Raw genomic sequence first — 20,132 nt, 5'->3', positions numbered from 1 at the left:
GTTTTAATTGTATGTACATTATACTTCAACCTTACATTTCAAATGGAAATAATGTACATTTATTGCAGATGAAGACACATACAGAAAACTAAACCACCCAACAGTATAAAAAAAATGAAGCTCTTGTGTTAAAATGCATTTTATGTTTTACTGCATCATAACTATAATCTAATAAAATAATATCTAATAATGTAACTCCAACAGAGAATATTTTGGTACTTTTTTACTACTTTGAGATGTGAAAGATGCAAATACTTCCTCCACCACTGATCGAGGCTTTGTTAAATCGAACTTATGAGTTTGAGAAAGTACAGCAGCAACTCCACCACTTATCCCGACGATGCAAATATTATGATCTGTTCTGGGTGACAGCATCAGCTTAATGCCTGAAATGTAGATGGAGAGATCCTGTCTGCATAGTGATGGACGAGGCGACTGCAGAGAGACAGACGGAAGACAAACACAGACAGATATAGATGAGAGAGACAGAGCCGAGGGAAGGCTGAACTCAGCGCAGCCACAGAGGGGCTCCTGACAGACGGGCGGTTTCTCCCTGCTTGGCTGCTTTAATGGCAGCCAGCAAACTCATTCAGCAGGACAAACAAATCACTGGGACAAACCTCAGCAGGCATCTGCTGTCACACACACACACACACACACACACACACACACACACACACACACACACACACACGTACACACATGCAGTAACACTGCTCCCTGCTGGAGAATCAATGCTGCACATATGTAAAATAAAGGTTTGTACATGATTCAGGTTCACGCTGAGGAATAAAAAGGTAGACTTTTTCTCTCGTCATGTCCATGCATTCAATACACCTTTCAGGTCTTTCACTCAGGATACAGTTCAGCTATACATTTTTAAAACATTCTAAAGAAACTCATTTCTGATTAGACCTCAGCCTTTTATTGTGTTGCTGTCTTTTTAATTCCACATTTTCCTGACAAAGCATAACGTTACGGTGCATTTCCAATGTATTGTATTGCAACATATGAAAGAGATGAACAATTAAGTTTTATTTATAATACTAACTGTAGAGATAGGCTGCACGGTGGTGTAGTGGGTAGCACTCTCGCCTCACAGCAAGAGGGTCCTGGGTTCGATTCCCGGGTCGGCCCGGGGTTCCTTCTGTGTGGAGTTTGCATGTTCTCCCCGTGTAAGCGTGGGTTCTCTCCGGGTTCTCCGGCTTCCTCCCACAGTCCAAAGACATGCAGGATGGGGATAGGTTGATTGGTGACTCTAAATTGCCCGTAGGTGTGAATGTGAGCGTGAATGGTTGTTTGTCTCTACATGTCGGCCCTGTGATGGACTGTCCAGGTGTACCCTGCCTTCGCCCAATGACAGCTGGGATCGGCTCCAGCCCCCGTGACCCTGAATACAGGATAAGCGGTAGAAAATGGATGGATGGACTAACTGTAGAGTAGGCTAGAGGCTAGATTGTTGCTCCATGTTGTTGTTCATGTGGTGTCCACTCAGCAGAGGATCAGGTTCAAGTTAAAGTTCACACAAGTTGTTTGCTAGCAAACACTAAAGGTAAGGTTTAAGGTTTAAGGTTTAAAAAAAAACACACACATTCACTTCCAGCGGCAAAGAAAAGTCACATCTTCTCATTAGTCCGGAGTTCAACGGTGGAGAACTTTCAGCATGACTACTGTGACTATGGCCACGGCAGGCAGGTGATGGTCGCCCTGCTGTACGTGTGTGACCGTGTCTTTATGTTGACTGTTGTCACTGAAACAATGTTTTCCATTTCTCAACATCTTCACGACAAATATGAAGAGTAGCACAAATGCTCAACCTGGTCTCACAGACATCTGTGAAATAGCCACGGACCCTTAACTCAAAATCTGTGACAAAATACGGAGATTCTGTGAAATGACCACGCCAATCACGCCAACGCAAATCAATGCCACTGACCTCCCGTGGTCTACACACGGAATGCCCCGTACAGATCTCACTCGATGGACGTGCTTTCTGACTTGGAAACGCAACATTTGAAGCAACATTTAGTTCATTTTCAACACCAAATATATCACCCTGACCCTCACAGTTGTTGAAGACTCAGCTTGTTGTCCTGTCATCATAAAACGTCAGTTCAATTCTGTTCCCTTAGCGTGATTCTGTGACATACACACGGACAGCGAGATTCCGTGATATAGACACGACACGAGGTTCCGTGGTAGGCCTATAGACACGGACGGCGGGATTCCGTGGTATAGACACGGACGGCGGGATTCCGTGGTATAGACACGGATGGCGGGATTCCGTGGTATAGACACGGATGGCGAGGTTCCGTGATATAGACACGGACGGCGGGATTCCGTGGTATAGACACGGACGGCGAGGTTCCGTGGTATAGACACGGATGGTGAGGTTCCGTGATATAGACACGGACGGCGGGGTTCCGTGGTATAGACACGGACGGTGAGGTTCCGTGGTATAGACACGGACGGCGGGGTTCCGTGATATAGACACGGACGGCGGGATTCCGTGATATAGACACGGACGGCGGGATTCCGTGATATAGACACGGACGGTGAGGTTCCGTGATATAGACACGGACGGCGGGGTTCCGTGGTATAGACACGGACGGTGAGGTTCCGTGATATAGACACGGACGGCGGGGTTCCGTGGTATAGACACGGATGGTGAGGTTCCGTGATATAGACACGGACGGCGGGGTTCCGTGGTATAGACACGGACGGCGGGATTCCGTGGTATAGACACGGACGGCGAGGTTCCGTGATATAGACACGGACGGTGAGGTTCCGTGGTATAGACACGGACGGCGGGGTTCCGTGATATAGACACGGACGGCGAGGTTTCGTGATAAATTCCTGATAAAGGTCAAGGAAAATAATACGTTTATAATACATTTCTTAACTTAGTTTAATCATGCAAAAATTGCCAAATTCACATATCTGAAAAATAAGCCTTGTGGCACATTAGGGACATCCACCTGTATGTGTCAGAGTTGGTTTGACGACTTGAGGTCAAAAGGTCAAGGAGAATAATACGTTTATAATACGTTTATTAACTTATTTAAATTGTCCAAAAATGTCTAAAATGACATATCTGAAAAATAACCCTTGTGGCACAGGAGGGATATGCATCTGTATGTTTTAAAGTTGGTTTGACTACCTTTTGGCCGACCCATCTCAAAACACATCTGGTGAACTCAGCTAACTAACACAAAGTTTCTTTTCTAAAAAAAACCCACACCCTTTGATTGTATAAATCCTGCTTTAGGGCCAGTGCTACTTAGGTAGCGCTAGTATACACAAGGATATTCAACAGATCCTAGATGATTACAGACCAATGAAATTATAAATTAAAGATAAAAAATCTCATGCATGGAATTGTATCTTGTTTCTACGGTATTTTCCTCATGTCTAGCCTGGAAGTATCTTATTTTAAGAGGAAATATCTTATAATAATGAATGTATTTTGTCAATTAAATTATCTTGTTGCACTGGCAGATAATTTGACTTAAATTAAGATAATGTGAATAGGAGTTGACTAAAATAAGATATTTTAGTCAATAAGATATTACTGAAAGTATTACTGATTTAAGTGAAATTATCTGCCAGTGCAGTAAGATAATTTTAATATTTATTATTATATTATATATATATTATTATTTATTATTTTGTCTATGTCACGGAATCTCGCTGTCCGTGTATCTGTCACGGAATCTCGCTAAGGGAACAGAATTGAACTGACGTTTTATGAAGACAGGACAACAAGCTGAGCCTACAACAACTGTGAGGGTCAGGGTGATATATTTGGTGTTGAAAATGAATTAAATATTGCTTCAAATGTTGCGTTTCCAAGTCAGAAAGCACGTCCATCGAGTGAGATCTGTACGGGGCATTCCGTGTGTAGACCACGGGAGGTCAGTGGCATTGATTTGCGTTGGCGTGATTGGCGTGGTCATTTCACAGAATCTCCGTATTTTGTCACAGATTTTGAGTTAAGGGTCCGTGGCTATTTCACAGATGTCTGTGAGACCAGGTTGCAAATGCTTGTTAGTAGCAGTGAGCTAATTCGCCTGTAAAGGTTACATGAAATTAGAGAATGGTCCAGTTGACACACCCCGGGGCTTGCAGGTCACAACTGGACCACTTGTAAAATGAAGGAAAATTTGACATTTGTTTATCTAGCTGACTATTGGGAATTTGACTAGTTAACTTTTTAGTAGTTGTTTTACCTTAAATACATGTTTAAACATTTGAATGATTAATAATTGTTTTTATTTTTTTTCCAATTAGATAGCAATAAAGAGTGACAGCCTGGAAAAAAAAACAGCAGGGCTCTGAAAATATTTTGCATATCAAATGCCAAGCTCATTTATGTAGTTCATTAAATAATTTGAGCCCAAATTGCTTGAAAAAACAAGATAATTAGTGTATCGAGAAAAACTAACCACCAGACAGCTTCTTCAGCCCGTACAGCCTCCGTCAGCATCAGTGTGCTGATCAGGGGACAGATAGGTCGCACTGTGATTGACAGGTGTGATGCATTCCTGAGGATTACAAGTCATTTTGACAAATAGCTCCACGTGTGCGGCATCACAGCGCCGTGAAATGAGCTTTAATCACTGGCAGTTATTGCAGCTCTGACGTTGTTGGTGCTGCGTTTCGCTCCAGCAGACGCCGACTCGTGTGGTTTGTAGATGAGCTGAATGTGTTGTCGCTGTCGCCGAAGGGGAACATCTCTAAACATCCTTGAAGGATGTGTGAGGATGCATTGTAGAGATATCGGTAACTGCTCTGGCACATATTGATCTCCTGTGCTTCTCACATCTCATATAAAGTGAGCTGAGTATGAAACAGATAAACCGTTTCTCTGTCTCTTAAACATACCCGTTGGATTCAGATATACAGCGAAGACTTGTATGCTTCGGTTTCAGGTCTAATGTGTGAGTTTGTCTTTCCTTGGATCTGCAACAACTCCATAATGACCGTTTTTTTTAACATTCCACCAGGAATTAAGAAAATTATGCTTACTTTCTTATCACCGCCCACATGTTTATGAAATTAAACAACAGACTCAGTGGCACACAAGAGCCATTAAACGTTTCATCCACTTTAATAAAAGAAGTAAACTTTAAAATAATAATTTGCATTGTAGCAAAAAGGACATTATGCTGCTTGGCTGAACAAACCTAAATCTATATAATGCTGTGGATATGCAATCTTCAAACATCAGTCCAACAGGCTGCTGCCTGACTTCCAGCCCGTCTGTCCCCCGGCAGATTGACTAAGACACAATCAGCGGTTCACACCTGGTATCAGGACGCCTCAGGACTAAAGTTCATCAATAACTTTATCAGGACACAACACGTCTTTGGATTAACAGCTGAGGCATTTCAGCATCGAGCATGACATTAAAGAGAGCCTCAACTATAAATCTGACAAAAAGCTCAGAAAGGTGATGTCATTTTATAGAATAATACATTTGATAATGAATACATATATAAAGTAAAAGTAATACATGATAAGATGACCTTAAGAGACAAAAATAAAATTAACTTTTTTTAGTTGGTTGAACTCAAAATTGTGAAAACTTAACAAGACTATAATAATTCAAGCTGCAAGTAATGCTTATTTTCATTATTAATTAATCTGCCAATTCATTTGTTTAATTGATTAAGCCTATACAATATTAAAGAGTCACACCTTTTTTATCATATTGTTCGCTTTGTCAGACCAACACGATTTTCATTTAACACATTTTCTATTGTTGTATCAACTATTCGATTATTTCAGCATCTGGTCCTACTCTCTGGTGCTTATTGTTTCTGTAGTTCTTTGTCTCTTTTCAGAGAAAATCCAATCTAGACAATAAAAACAATCTGTGACCCTCCTTTTTCTCCACACACACATTTTTCAGTTTACTCTATTCTTGTTGTGTGATCTTGATAGGTTATTTATATTTTTACCTCATCTAATATCACCTTAATATAATTCACTCTTCACAGTCTTTTGTCGTTGAGAATGCTATCTTGTTTGTGTAACCCTTTGATGGCCAGCTTCGTTGTACAGATGATGATCAAGGAACGGCAGTTTTACCGAGGGAGGTATCTGAAGTCGCCCTTATCAGAGCGTTTCTTAGCACCACTCTGACCAAATAAACTGTTGAAAGCATCAAACCTGCAGATACAGAGACATCGTCTGCAGTCAGCAGCTCAGTGTGCTGCCTGTTCTCTACTTGCCTCTATTCAAATCCTTGGCCATAAAACTGCATGCAGTCAGGTTCCCACTTGAATGCACATAATCGCTTTCTGTGGACAAAGCCATCAGCGAAATGGTGCCTTATGAATATTCATAATAACTGTATCTTCAATTTCTTTTTCTTCACAAAAACCTCCCACACTGCATGTGTATGCCTTTAATGGGTTGCTCTTTGGGGTATACGCAGCAATAAAAAGGTTCATTATGAGCGCACATTTTCATTAACTTGACATTAGAGTAGCTCCAAAAATCCCTTCTTGTGCTCTTTCCAGTTACTTAAGGGAATACTTTCACAAGAAAAATAACTTACTAAAACATTGGTCTTTTAGCGCTGATTTAAGCTGAACGTGTTCAGATTGTACAGTGTTCAGCTGTAAAAGGCTCCTGCTCTCTGAACAGTTGTTTTCCCCCCCCCGAAGCTGTTATCTCTGCTGGCAGCTTCTCACTCTCCCATCTCCCTATCTCATCACCAATTTTTTTTTTTTCTTCCTGTAATTACACATAATTGGTTTTCTGCACCAAAACTCATTCACGCAGATAATCTCTCATTTGTCTCATTGAGAAAAATGAATGTTATATTACGCTTTAATAGAGCTTGGCGTACTCTACAGCACACACGTTCCACTTTCAGGCTCCTCTGTGTGCTTCTGCAAAGTGGTGTCATGTTTTCAAATGAATCAAAACAAATTACAGTTTCAATTAATCACAATTTTAGACTTCAGTGACAACATAGTGTGTTTTATAAATGGGAGAGAAATTCCAAACATTTTTGGTAGATATTTTTGACCGATTACAAACTATACGAAGACTGACCAACCTGACCTTATCACATAGTTTAGAAAACCGACTCCCAAAGGAATTTAGTGTAAATAGATTGTTTAAGCCATGTAAATACCATGGGTTTTAAATCATGCATGCTAAAATTAATTTTGTTGAGGAACGCTCTACTAATTAAGAAATCAGAGGGCGAAAGCTGAGAAATTGCTAAATTGATTTAAATGGACTGCAACATTGTTGTTCTTCTTCTCTTTCTTTCTTTTTTGTAGTTTTTGTTGTCCTGAGATGATTAAAAAATTAAATTTGTTTGTTTGACGGTGTTTGCAGCTGAAGAGGCGATCAACTGTTTGCAGATCTGGAGACTTAAATGTGCAGCTTCTGATTGACTAAGAGAGGTTAAGTGATGCAGATGTTTACAAATGTTATCATGAGATGAATACAGTTGTAGGTTTCCTGTGGAAATGAGTTCTGACCGAGTTTGATTATGTCCTTCTTTCCTTTAAAAATACCATAAACCCAAAATAATCCACATGTGATACTAATTATGAAGCTATTTTATATTAATTGGACAAGTCAGATACATTTCTGGACAAATATTTGCTTTAAATTCAGCACCGACATTTTACACATTCACTTATCAGCCTGATCATGCAGATTATTGTACTTCGCTATTAATCATTTAGATCTGGTCTAGAACTGAAGAAGAAAAGTCCTAATTATTTTCATTAATATTTTCTCCATTCATCATCTGAAAATGTTCATCATAAGTCCAAGGTGACACCTTCTAATGTCTTGTTTTGTCTGACCAGAAGTCAGGAATTGTCTGTTAAAGTTGTTAAAGTAGTGACTGGCTCTTTTCTCTCCTAGTTTTTCTCCTCCTGATGTTTTGAGCGAATATTGTTGAAGAGTTTTAAAGTCATATAACGTGCCACAGATGTCGTTCTGAACACTTTAAAACCGCTTACTGTGCACAGTCGCACGCATCGGCTCTGTAATTACATATAATTACATTTAGGAACATCACGTCTGCTGTTGCCGCTCTTGCATCGGATGCAATCATCGGATTGTACTTTATGTTTTTGCGTGGGCGTTTAAATGCAGGGGTGCTGTGGACTGAAAGTAACAGGGAAGATCTGTTTCATTTTCAAGAGTGTGTTAAATAGAGAACATTTAGGTTTAAGTTTTCTGAGAAAAAACATACTGACCTCTGGGAAATGTGTTAGTGTGGTTGGTTATTATTTGCTCCAGGAGAGATTACTGAAGATCTCACCAGGAAATCCATTCAACTGAACTCAACTAATTATAATTACTATGAGCTTTTCTAGGCTGCAGGGTGGTGTAATGGGTAGCACTGTCGCCTCACAGCGAGAGGGTCCTGGGTTTGATTCCTGGGGCGGCCCCGGGTTCCTTCTGTGTGGAGTTTGCATGTTCTCCCCGTGTAAGGGTTGGTTCTCTCCGGGTTCTCCGGCTTCCTCCCACAGTCCAAAGACATGCAGGATGGGGATAGGTTCATTGATGACTCTAAATTGCCCGTAGGTGTGAATGGTTGTCTGCCTCTACATGTCAGCATTGGGACAGACTGGTTATATAATATATGATATAATATATGATATAATAGCATGACAAAATGATTTCATTGTTCCTCTACATTAGACCATATCATGACTGTCCCAGGTGGGACACTAATGGATCAACCACCTCTACCTATCAAACTAATTACACACACAAACTTAAGGGAACTTTGTGTGTCACAAAATAGGTCATAGTATAGTATATGGAAAAGAACCATGAAAAAAGTCATTATAGTTTGCCCAAAAAAGTTGCAAAAAAAGTGTCATAGTATGCCAAAAAGTCATAAAAAGTTATGGTATAGTATGCCGAAAGTCATAGTATAGGCTGTCAAAATTTCACCCAAAAAGTCAGTCGACAAAATTCATAAAATGTGGTAAAAAGTTAAGTTTTTAAAATTCATAAAAAGCCACTGTATCATACGTCACGCAAAGTGAGCGTGTCGTAAGTCCAGAACAATCACAAAAAACCATAGTCAAATTCTTTTTTGACAAAAAACCCAACTCATATTATAGTATGTAGAATTTTTTTCTCTGACAAAGTCAGTGGACAAAATTCATAAAATGTGGTAAAAAGTGATTAAAAAGTCATAAAAAGCCACCATATCATATGTCAAGCAAAGAGAGCATGAGTCCAAAACAATCACAAAAAGGCAGTCAAATAAAAAAAATAAAATAAAAAAATCATACCATAGTATGACAAAATTTCATTTAAAATATAGCCATTTAAATAGCCATTGTTGAAATAATTCAGTCATAAAAGTTAATGGAGTTATATTTCCTCTGTTCAATGAGCCCGAGAATGAGGCGCTGGTGTACATCATCTTCAATTAGATTAATTCAGATGCAGCTCAGCAGTGTGTCATATTGTTCAGGTTAGAACAGAACAGGTTGAAACAAAAACAGATGATTGGTTGACGGGTCACTAAGTCATTCGAGCGCTGAAAACAGCTGCTCAACTTTGATTTGTAGCCCTTTGAAATGGCATAATGTGAGACCCGTGGGTAACCATCCGTCCATCCATCCTCCTTTCATCCATTTATCCTGTATTCAGGGTGGCGGGGGGGCTGGAGCCGATCCCAGCTGACATTGGGTGAAGGCGGGGTTCACCCTGGACAGGTCCTCGTGGGAAACCATAGAATACATTTGTATTCACATAAGAGACGGGTCAAAGGACTCCTTTGAAAATCACCATACCAGGTTCTCCTTTCTGAAATTTGGATCGTTATTCAGCCCCCTTCCTGACACACTAGCATAACTTGGTTGGTAGCAATGGATGCATTAGGTCATCTAGTTTCATGTTAAGATTGAACCTACAGACTCTTGAACAGTAATGTCAGCTGGGATCGCAGGGTTCAGAGGGTCAAATTATAACAAAAGGAAATTTAGTTTGTTGAACGGAAAGCTTAAATCACGGAGACATATTTTTGTTCACATTCAGTCATTCGTTTTGCGTGAAATTGGTTTCAGAGGTCGAGTTGCTTGTAAAAATGTGAAATGTGCTCTGCGTTCAGATCATGAGACGGATCTCCATGTTTACAACTTGTCACGCCGACAGGTTGTCTAGTTGAAAAACAGTGACATTTGTGTGACATTAGTGGCCTGTATTTGTTAGCCACAACTTCAATTTAGATATCAAGGTTAACCGTATCTACACGTCAGAAACGTTCAGCTCCTACATGACATGAACACGGCATATACGACAATGTGACGGAGAAAAGAAAAAATAGAAAAATTAAAGCTGCATAATTTGAACATGATTTGTACGCATCCAATTCAAGACGATGGCACTGCCCCTCTAGGCCATCAATGGAACAGCACCCGTCTACCTTCAAACACTGGTCAAACCTCATGCCCCGAAGCGAGCACTTCGCTCCTCTACTTCAGCTGGCCGGCTGGTACCACCATCGCTGAAATCAAACAAATGTCGCTCAGCAAAGCCCAGACTCTTCTCTGTTCTGGTCCTCAGTGGTGGAACGAACTCCCGACCAATGTCAGGACAGCTGAGTCATTTGCCATCTTTTGAAAAAGGCTCAAGACTCACCTGTTCAGACTTCACCTCGACTCGGCATAGTCGTAAAGTATGTTTGCTGATCAGCTACTACTTTACTCAGACTAGGATTTAACACTTGTTTCTATTTTTAGCGCTTACTTTATCGACAATGATATGTTGTGGTTTCTTTCTTTTGACAAAAGTACTTATTGTAAGTCTCTTTGGACAAAAGCGTCTGCTAAATGCCCTAAATGTAAATGAAATGAAATGAAATGAAATAAATGTGTACCGTAATTTTATTTTTCGCTCACAAAAGGTTGGTCCTCAGAACAGCAAAACCATATCCAAGTATTTCCTCCCAGAGATTTTAATCAGATGCATAGTTTTTGGGATTAAAAACAAAAACAGTGTGTAAACAAAACCATTCCCAAATAAAAACAGAATTTCACAGCTTTATGACAGAACTATGACAGAAGTACAAACATATCGTATTCCTACCTTTACTTTCTACTTTCTTTTTGTTTTTACTTCAAAGCACAAAGAGAGTAAAGTTTAGCAATATCAGTTCATTAACCAACTGAAAACTATTCAGAAATGATTGCTCTTTTATGACACGTTTTAAATGGTTTCCATTTCACAGCTTATTCCCTCAACACAAACAGTAAACCAACAGTGGACACCATTAAAAATAATGAGACTTTCAGTGTAGTTGAACTATTTTCCAAGAGCACAAATGGGTCTGATTGTCAAAGTTCCACCTTCATTATTTTCATTATCACTTAGTTTGCATGGGATGCAGATTCCAGCTTTGACATTACAAGTATTTCTCAGAAGCAGAGTAGCAGTAATAACTGCATGGAATATTGAGAGATAACCTTTGGATTGAATGATGTCACAGACCAAAATGTGTTGGAAGTATCAAAAACTGACATGAAACAAGTTCTGCTCTCAGAAACAGACAGAAAGATCAGGAGTAAAAGGCACAAACGTTACGCAGATTGTCCTGTTGTTTTGGGGCTTTCAGGTCCGAGATTCCATCGTTCTCTGAAAAAGTACAACATCCGTATTAGTCGTTAATGCAGAATAGATCTCTCTGCTTCACCTGAATGAGAAGGGCATAGCATGTAGTGCTTATTGTATACAGGAACGTTGTTTTTGACTTGTGGGTTTTCTATTTTCTTGTATTTTAATTTTAAACCATTACTTCCTGAGGGTCAAAAAGAAAACCCCAAACATCCATCTCAACAGATGTTTTTAATCACAGGTGACACCATCCATGTACAGCAGCTCTCAGGACAGAAAATACTCGTTTGTGCTTCAAAAGTCACACAGTCCATTTCAATGGATTCATAATGTCATGACAACCTTGAACAAACAAGCTTTTGTTGACCTTCATACCTCATGAATGTGAAGTGAAAATTCAACTTACCAAGATTCATTCAGACGGGCGTCTTTTGGGAGGATTTTCGTCTTTTGGGGGATTTCTTTTTCTGGAAATATCAGAAATAAAGAAAAAAATTAATAATGCAGCAATGCTGGTTAACGCTTTAAAAGCAGAACCCTGGACATCGCTGTTTGCATGATCCGGTTTAAATTGATCCAAATCAATCATAATAGCGAGAACATTCATTCTTTTTGCAGTGGAAAGTCATAACGTTACATATGGAGTATAACATAACAAAACTATCAACACTTTATAATCTGCTCATAAAAATGAGCACACCACTTCAATATTAATATACAAAATAATTGTGTCAATGACTTTGGTGTATTGTCTTTTTTCTCTTAGATTTACAGATTTAAGGGATATGAAGCATTGAACACACTCCAACCAATCAAATCACAATAAGCAAAAACACAGAAATGATGATGTAACTACAGCTTTACACTGTGCTCATAAAAAACGAGCATATCTCAAAAACTCAATATTGTATGTAGTTCAAATAAGTTATGAAGTGTTCTGAAAGTTCCTTGTGTTTTGTTTCTTACTGTAGAAGAAGCTGGAGGAGTTTGTTCGTCTGCAGCTTCTTCAGTCTCTTCCAGTTTCTTCTTTAAGCTGTTCTTCTCTGCAAACATGAGTCGGCACAAAATAGGAATATCAGCACATCTTGACATTATTATGCAGCAAGAATGGCAAGTCAATGTAATGTTTGTATTAAAAAAATCAAGAATTTATGTCAAACTACGTGCTGCAGCTTACGTTGGTATTTGTTCGTGTTCATAAAGTGAACACAGGAGCAACAGAATTATATTAATTCAGAGTTGTTGACATTTTACAGGTGGAAAACTTGCCAGTGCTTACTTAGAAAATAAAAATGTGAACGTTTGGCTCTGGGACAACCACATTAATTTCCATTGATTAACAGTTAATCAATAATGGAAATACAGTAGTTTCACTGCTTTTTACCTTTGGAAATAGAATTAATGTTTAAATGATTAACAATGAGAAAGTCTTACTCTTTTTCTTTGCAGAGGCATCTTGGTTCACAGTGACAGGAGTTGAGCTCACTGTTGTCTCATTGTCGTCTCCAGCCTTCATCTTCTTTTTCTTATTCTTGAGTCCCTTTGGAAGTGGAGACGAGTCCACTTCAGGAGACTCGGCGCTCACCGCACCGCTTTCATCCTCGTCCTTCACCGCTCTCTTGTTCTTCTTCTCCTTCTTTGACTTTGGCGGTTGGTTTTCCTTTGAGGAATTCTCTTCTTGCTCCGCGTTCACTTTCAGCTTTTTCTTCTTCTTTGGTGTGTCATCGTCCTCCTGGGCAGGATCAGGCTGTGGCCTTTTGACTGGTTTTGGTTGAGGCGTCTCCCCTTCTGCCTGTTGGATGAGTTTTACTCTGGAAAAATGGGAAATGTTATATGAATGTCATATTTTCTGTACATTTCCAAAATCTATTTCTACTTCTTTAATACTGTTAACTTCCACTAAATAGGTTATAGCCTACGTTAAGAATGTATTGCAAATATTTTATTATATCTCACTGTTATTGGGGTTATTTAAATTATTTTCATCTAAAATATGGAGACTTACAATAAATGAAGTAGTAGTTACAATGTGAAGTTTTAAACATGAAGACCAAACAAAACCTTTACTGACTTCTTTCTGACGGTGGGCTTCTTGATTTTTGCTTTCTCCTCTTCCTCCTTCTGTTTCTGGAGCCTCAATCGCTTCTTAAGGCTTGTTTTATGCCTACGGTATTTCTTTTTGGCGGAGGTGAGCACAGAGGAGTCTCCATCTAAACGAAGTAAGGAAAGGGGAAATAAAACCACTTCAATTAAAACAACTGCATAACCAGTAGAGAAATAAGTATTCAGATCTTGTACTTCGGGAACATTGAGTCGGATTTGTCCGTTCAACTTGCCCCTCCTCCTGGGTTTGACAAGACTTACAGCGATCGCCAGAGGGTGAAACCCAGCCCCCCGCTTGAGGGAGATTTGAGCAGACGTGCACATTTATAGGGGATCACTGGCTATACACTGGCTATACACTGGCTATACACTGGCTCGCATGTTGAAATGTTTCGGATGTTGCTTGCAGATGAAGGCAGGTCATTTTTTCTCCGCCTTTGAGGCAATAGTGCAATGAATATAAAACATTTTCCCCAGGTTTTCGATACCAGGTAGGACTGTTATAATCCGATCAGCAACATATCCAGGCCCACTATTATTGGCTGCTAAGTCAAGTCAAGTATTTTGCCCCAAGAGCTGGAAATAATCAGCAGGCTCCAGTTGGCTCCTTTTTTTTTTTTCTTCTCCACATGACTTTAGCTTCCCTGCCATGGCACAGATCTACAAACGTGAGGAGATTGTCTGTACCACTCTGTCTGCACTGTGCCTCACTAGCAACACAGCCTACATAGGTAGGAAGCACCCAGTGATTTAAAGCATGACATTGTTGGGCTGAGTGGCCATTTATACGTCGACGCCGGGTTGTGCGTTGTCATGGTTATGTAGGAAGGCTTTTAAGTGACGTAATCTGGGGACACACCCCTGAATTAGTCTGTGCCCCACTTTGGCCACCGAGTCAGAAAAACGCTGTACTTGCCCCTGGATAATATATTCTACATATACTTGACATAATGTATTCAAGAGAAGTATATTTTCTGACTCTACCTGTGGCTTCAAGCTCCATTGTTGTGTCTCCAAGCTCCATTGTTGTGTCTCCATCGCCCTCTGCTGGTGTTTCATTAGACTGCTTCTCTTCTGGGCCCTTACTTTTCCTCTTTTTCTTCTTTTTCTTCTCCGTCGTTGCAGCTGGACTCGGGACGTTCTCCACCTTGTCCTCCTCCTCTCCATCCACTCCTGCTGCCTCGCTCTGCTCCTCTTGCACCTTACTCTTTTTCTTTTTCATTTTATTGGCTAAAGGCGTGACAGGAGTTTCCTCGTTGTTTTCTTGCACTTCCTCTTGCTCCCTTTTCCTTTTCTTAGCCTTCTTTTTCTTCTCCGATTGAGTGACCTGAGACATGTCCTCCTTCTCCTCCTCCTCCTGTTGCTTCTCCCCCTCCTCCTCATTTTTCTCCTCCTCCTCCTCTACCACCACCACCTCTGCTATCTTTTTGTCTCGCTTTTTCTTTTTGCCGGACCTGGTGGTAAGAGGAGTATCGCTGGATGTATCTATGGTGGATGCGTCGGTGCTCGGTGCATCGTCAGATGGTGCCTCTTCATCCTCTTTTGTCTTCTTTTTCTTCTTCTTCTTGGGAGTTGTGGCATCGTTGCCGGACTCAGACTCTGCTGCAGCCTCCTCAGGGAGCAGTTGGCTGGTTTCTTGCTCGGTTGCGTTGCTGTCTTCAACTTCGATGGTCAGGGTGATTGAGATTTCTGGGTCTGTTCCCTCTTCAGCAGTCACCACCGTCGTCGTTTCTACAACAAAGAAGAACATGTTTTTTTTCTTCTCCATATTTGAAAATCCACAGCACACATGTTCAGACCCCCTGGGGTCACTTTCTAACGTACTTGGTAGCCCACAGCATGAAACTGTGATGATTCACTACAGATGCTGTACACACCCTTTTCTAATGTTGTAAACACACACATTTGCTGAGGTTTACCGGATGCTTTTCCACAAAACAGGAAAAGCATCCAGGCTGAGCTTAAAATGAGTATGTGTATAATGTACTTTAATTACTGCAAACATGTCATAAACTTCACTAAATGATCTCAGTTTGACCCATCTGCCTCCCCTCCCGTCTGATTGGCCACGCTATCATGATTGGCTCCCTGCTCAGTCAGAGGCGGGACATAGTTTGCACTGGGCTACCCAGTGTAACACAATCACAGGCATACAAGTGTGTCCTGTATTCACCAAAGGTTCTGGGCTTTTTCGACTTCAACAGTATTGTCATCATCAGGCAATCGTGTTACTTTTAGATCAACATTGATCATCGTTATTTTACTTCTCGGCTGAGTTGCTGTCGTTCCCAATCACTTCCACTTTGTTATAATCCCACTGACAGTTGACTGTGGAATATGTAGGAGTGAGGACTGGACTTGTTGCTTGGGTGGCATCCTATCACAGTACCACGCTGGAATTCACTGATCTCCTGAGAGCAACCCATTCTTTCACAGATGTTTGTAGAAACAGTCTGCATGCCGAGGTGCTTGCTTTTTATACACATGTGGCCATGGAAGTGATTGGAACACCTGATTTCAATTATTTGGATGGGTGAGTGAATACTTTTGCAAGTGTATATTTAATATTTTGGTAAACTATTTGGAACATATTCCAGTCAGTAACGCGACAGATGTGAAGACGAACAAGATCATCTTTGCCATATAGAATGAGGCACAATAGTCGTTATTTTGATTTATGGAAAACCAAAACTAAAGTTTGAGTAAGAACCCGACCCTACCGACGGTGGTTCCCGTTTCAGCGACGGGGTCCTCGGACGTCGTTGACGGTGTCTGGTCTTCAGGCTTCAGCGGGAAAGCACACGGACGGGAAAGCAAAATCACATAAACAGTTATTAACTGTCTTTGTATGTTATTATCTTTAGAGTCATATTCTCTCTTATCAGGACTACATTTGTGTCAGGCACAAAAGAACTAAATGTTTAAGGCTACCTCAGATTTCTCCTCTTCCTCGTTTGGATTTTCAGCATCAGGTTCTGCAGAAAGATGAAAACACCTTTATGTCATTACAGCCAATATATTTATATTAGTGTTTCGGGAGCATCCGACAGTATTTACCAAACATGACATTTAGAGACATAATGGGGAAATTAACAAAACCTTTGACCCAATTGAAGCCAAAGTAAAATGATCAAAAACGTGTCGTGCATGTTGCTTTTCATGCTTTTATACCAGCTTGACTGCTTTGGGGCAGTGGAGCAATTAAACAGCCATTCTGCCACCACACCAAATTATGTTTCTAAATTAAATTAAACGTTGCACTTTAAACTTTCTGTAAATATTTCAGTTACATTTCAGAAACCACATGAACCAGTCTTCAAATCGGCATAAATTAGATCCACCACTGTGTTGGAATGAATATATTCTCTTTGTATCACCGGAGAGAAACTGAAATAAAGAACACACAGAGTTTTTATTCTCTGCGTTACTTATGGCACTTCATTGAAACAGTGCCAGGAATTGAGTTTTCATGAAAACAACATGACTGGTGTGGTAACCGCGATGTAAAATGAATCAGATCACACAAGGCCAAATTGTCTCCTGAGTTACCATACGACCGGCAATGAATTTAAATTGTTATTTTTGGCACAACCTTCATGAAAACTGTATCTCATTTCCTCATCTGATTCTACGACTGTCCAGCCTTAAGGCAGCTCTGTGAGGCTGGATTCAGGCTCACCAGTGCTTTGAGCTGAATGACAACATGCCAATGTTTAGAAGACGTAATGTTTACCATGTTCAACATCTGAGTTTAGCATATTTGCATGCAAAGGCTGATGGGAATTTTGTGTCTTGCAGGTATTAAACCAAATACTTTTTCACTAAAAAGAATCTTGATAACATAAGAGTCCTGAAATGTCTTTATGGTTCTCACATTTTGACCCGTCACCGTGGCAACAAAAACGCAGGTGGCTTTGTTTCAGCAAGTAGTCCAATAAAATGCAGCAATTAGTGATGTTATTACAAGTAGTTACACCTGAATTTGGCGAGTCAAAATGTCCGCTGAGAAACGTCCATTCTCCTTTAGTTGCTGGCTTTGACGTGAATTCATTTCAGCCACTTTGTTAAATGAGGCGATTGTGTTGTAGATGACTGTAATTCTCAGACTAGTTTGCTTAACAAGCTCTGACAAGCTTAACAAACCCCTTCTAGAAGTTAAACAAGTGACTGACGTTGTGGAAAACTCGTCTGAACAGAGTCGCCAGAGCGGTTTCTCTCGGCTTTGGCAGCAATCCTTCAAACTCTTTCCTTTTTACCCCCAATGATCCAAAGGTTTTTCATTTAAACAGCAAGAGACAAAGTGCTGTTGATAAAAAGGATTTGTTATTTTTTCCATTTTATGGAGGAAAAGTTATGTTGAGTGTAAAATGAGATGATGACAGTGTTGGAACTGTATTTAAAGACTGGTGAATATCTAAAGGTCCTTTAATAACGTCTGTTAATCCAAACAAAACAACAATATTTTCTCACTATGTACACAATATCATCGTGTTATATTGACCATTTTTCCAGAATAAAGTACAATAACAAAGAGTTCACGTTGAGTTCTGTGAATTCTTCATATCAACAAGGACACAGTTTCTGTAAAGATGTTTTAAATCATTTAAATTAATGTACTGGTGAGAAGATTATAGCTATCTATTATAGCAATGGAAACAAGCCTGGACACCTGATACTATGATGGTAAAGCATGCTTCCTGTTTGAATTTTCATAATAAATGGTCTTTCGTCAAACAGCTTTGAAATCTGCCGTAAAAAGAAAAATACCTCTGAGCCTCCGAGTCGTTTCTTCACAACAGCTTGTGATTCTCGTCAGTGCAGTGAGAAAAAGGCTTAAAGGATGCCATACATAACACGTAAAGAACAACCTAGTTATCAGACGTCTCATTGGTCGCTCATACCTGCAGGGGGCGGGGCTTCGCTCTCTGCTGTCTGGTCATTTGCCTCCGGAGCCGTGAGGTCTGATGTGGCAGGCTCAGCTATAACAGGCTCCTGCAAGAGGAATCAACAGGTCAACAACCGTTTCTACAACACCAGCAAGCTTTCTTCATTTTCTTTCCAGCAACTGAAAGCAATAAGAAACTGAGTGACGTTGCAGTTTATCCCATCGTGATCTAAACCATGACCGAGCAAGTAACCAACATGACACTAGTATATGAAAACTATTGAAAATCAGAATTTGTTGGACCTGCAACGAGGATTAATAATTGTATCGTTCACTAAATGCTTTTGGGAAAGGAAACACCAAAAGGGAAACACAGGTTCTGTCCTCCAGATATTAATTATATATACATATCAACCAATCCTTCACCTTTGCAGGGCTGCCTTCCTCATCCGAGGCCTCAGTTTGGTTGGCAGCTGTCTGTTCTGATGCCGAGGGTTCATCTGTGACGGCTTCTGTCACCTGAGGAAGGAAACAAACAAACAAAAACATTAAATACAAAACGATATGGCTTATTATTTTTTAAATCTTTTTTTTTTTACTGTAGGGATGAATGGATCACTTTAGTTTTGTGTTTCCTCTTTCTATCACTGATGATAACACTGTACATATCAGTCTTAGAAACACGGCAGCATTGTGAAGTCAGGCCGTGAGACAGGTTTAAACAAACCAGCATGTTTGACAGATTATCGATGACAATTCAGATAAAAAAGTAAGCAACACCCTTCTACTGCAGTGATTTGCTTAGTTTGTTTGTTTGGGGTATTATTTAACTGTACACCTCTCCCAGGCTTTTGCCACGTCTGACTTATTTTTATTATTTGCATTTTCAGATCAGAGTGATTGATATGGTATGTACTATGATATTAATACAGAGAAAAAGGATGGCCAAAACGTTAGTAAAGGCCCAGGTAGACATCACTCCACTATATGTAGCAAATAGGTACTGTGAATCCCATATAATGCACCTTTAAATGACATGCAAACATACATGTAACTGTAAAGAAAAAAGCATGTTATGGAACGTCAAAGTGGCACCAAACTTTAAAAATATCCAGAACGTGCACATATTTAAGTGCGGTGATATTTCATGGCAGAATATTCTACTGAACTCGGTGGAAATGAGCTGCTCACACGGTTTCCTACTGGAAGCTCACAGCACAAACAATGCAGCTCCGAGCCAGTCACCATCCTCTGCAAAATAGGTTTCAGATGTGTGGAGGGTGAGCTCAGGGGAACGGAGCACCGTCTCTGCCAGGAATACTCTGCGTTTTTTCTGGGTTGTGGTTCAAACTGATTAACATTTCTGCTCATTTCTGTAGCCGTTCCATGTACAAGGATGGAAATATACAGCGTTTTGTGGCTCAAATAAAGGAAAAATGAGAAAACAGTGGACACTAGCTATTCAGAAATGTTAAAATAGACATAACATTTAAGTGATGTGTCTTCACAGAACCGTCAGAGTGATTAA

General features: G+C 40.1%; 1 protein-coding gene across 2 annotated transcripts in view; it reads right to left on the bottom strand.

Annotated features, from left to right (window-relative positions):
- Positions 1-10,871: 10,871 nt before the first annotated feature.
- Positions 10,872-20,132, bottom strand: part of LOC311012058 (uncharacterized protein) — a 16,657-nt gene continuing 7,396 nt past the window's right edge. Inside the window, exons 6-15 of one of the 2 annotated variants that reach the window (XM_084007356.1) lie at positions 19,031-19,123; positions 18,621-18,711; positions 16,651-16,694; positions 16,440-16,503; positions 14,704-15,450; positions 13,688-13,826; positions 13,051-13,427; positions 12,583-12,659; positions 12,019-12,083; positions 10,872-11,635 (exon numbers count right to left, since the gene is read on the bottom strand). In XM_084007356.1, the coding sequence (XP_083863482.1) occupies positions 12,033-12,083; positions 12,583-12,659; positions 13,051-13,427; positions 13,688-13,826; positions 14,704-15,450; positions 16,440-16,503; positions 16,651-16,694; positions 18,621-18,711; positions 19,031-19,123 (1,683 nt within the window). In that variant the 3' untranslated portion in view covers positions 10,872-11,635; positions 12,019-12,032. Of the gene's footprint in view, positions 11,638-12,018; positions 12,084-12,582; positions 12,660-13,050; positions 13,428-13,687; positions 13,827-14,703; positions 15,451-16,439; positions 16,504-16,650; positions 16,695-18,620; positions 18,712-19,030; positions 19,124-20,132 lie in introns of both variants that reach the window. The other variant, XM_084007357.1, reaches the window with a different exon arrangement.

This window comes from Eutrigla gurnardus (genome assembly GCF_963514095.1).
Source record: "Eutrigla gurnardus genome assembly, chromosome: 4".
NCBI lineage: Eukaryota > Metazoa > Chordata > Actinopteri > Perciformes > Triglidae > Eutrigla > Eutrigla gurnardus.
Note: the sequence above shows the minus strand (reverse complement) of the source record. Positions and strands in the feature narration are given on the sequence as shown.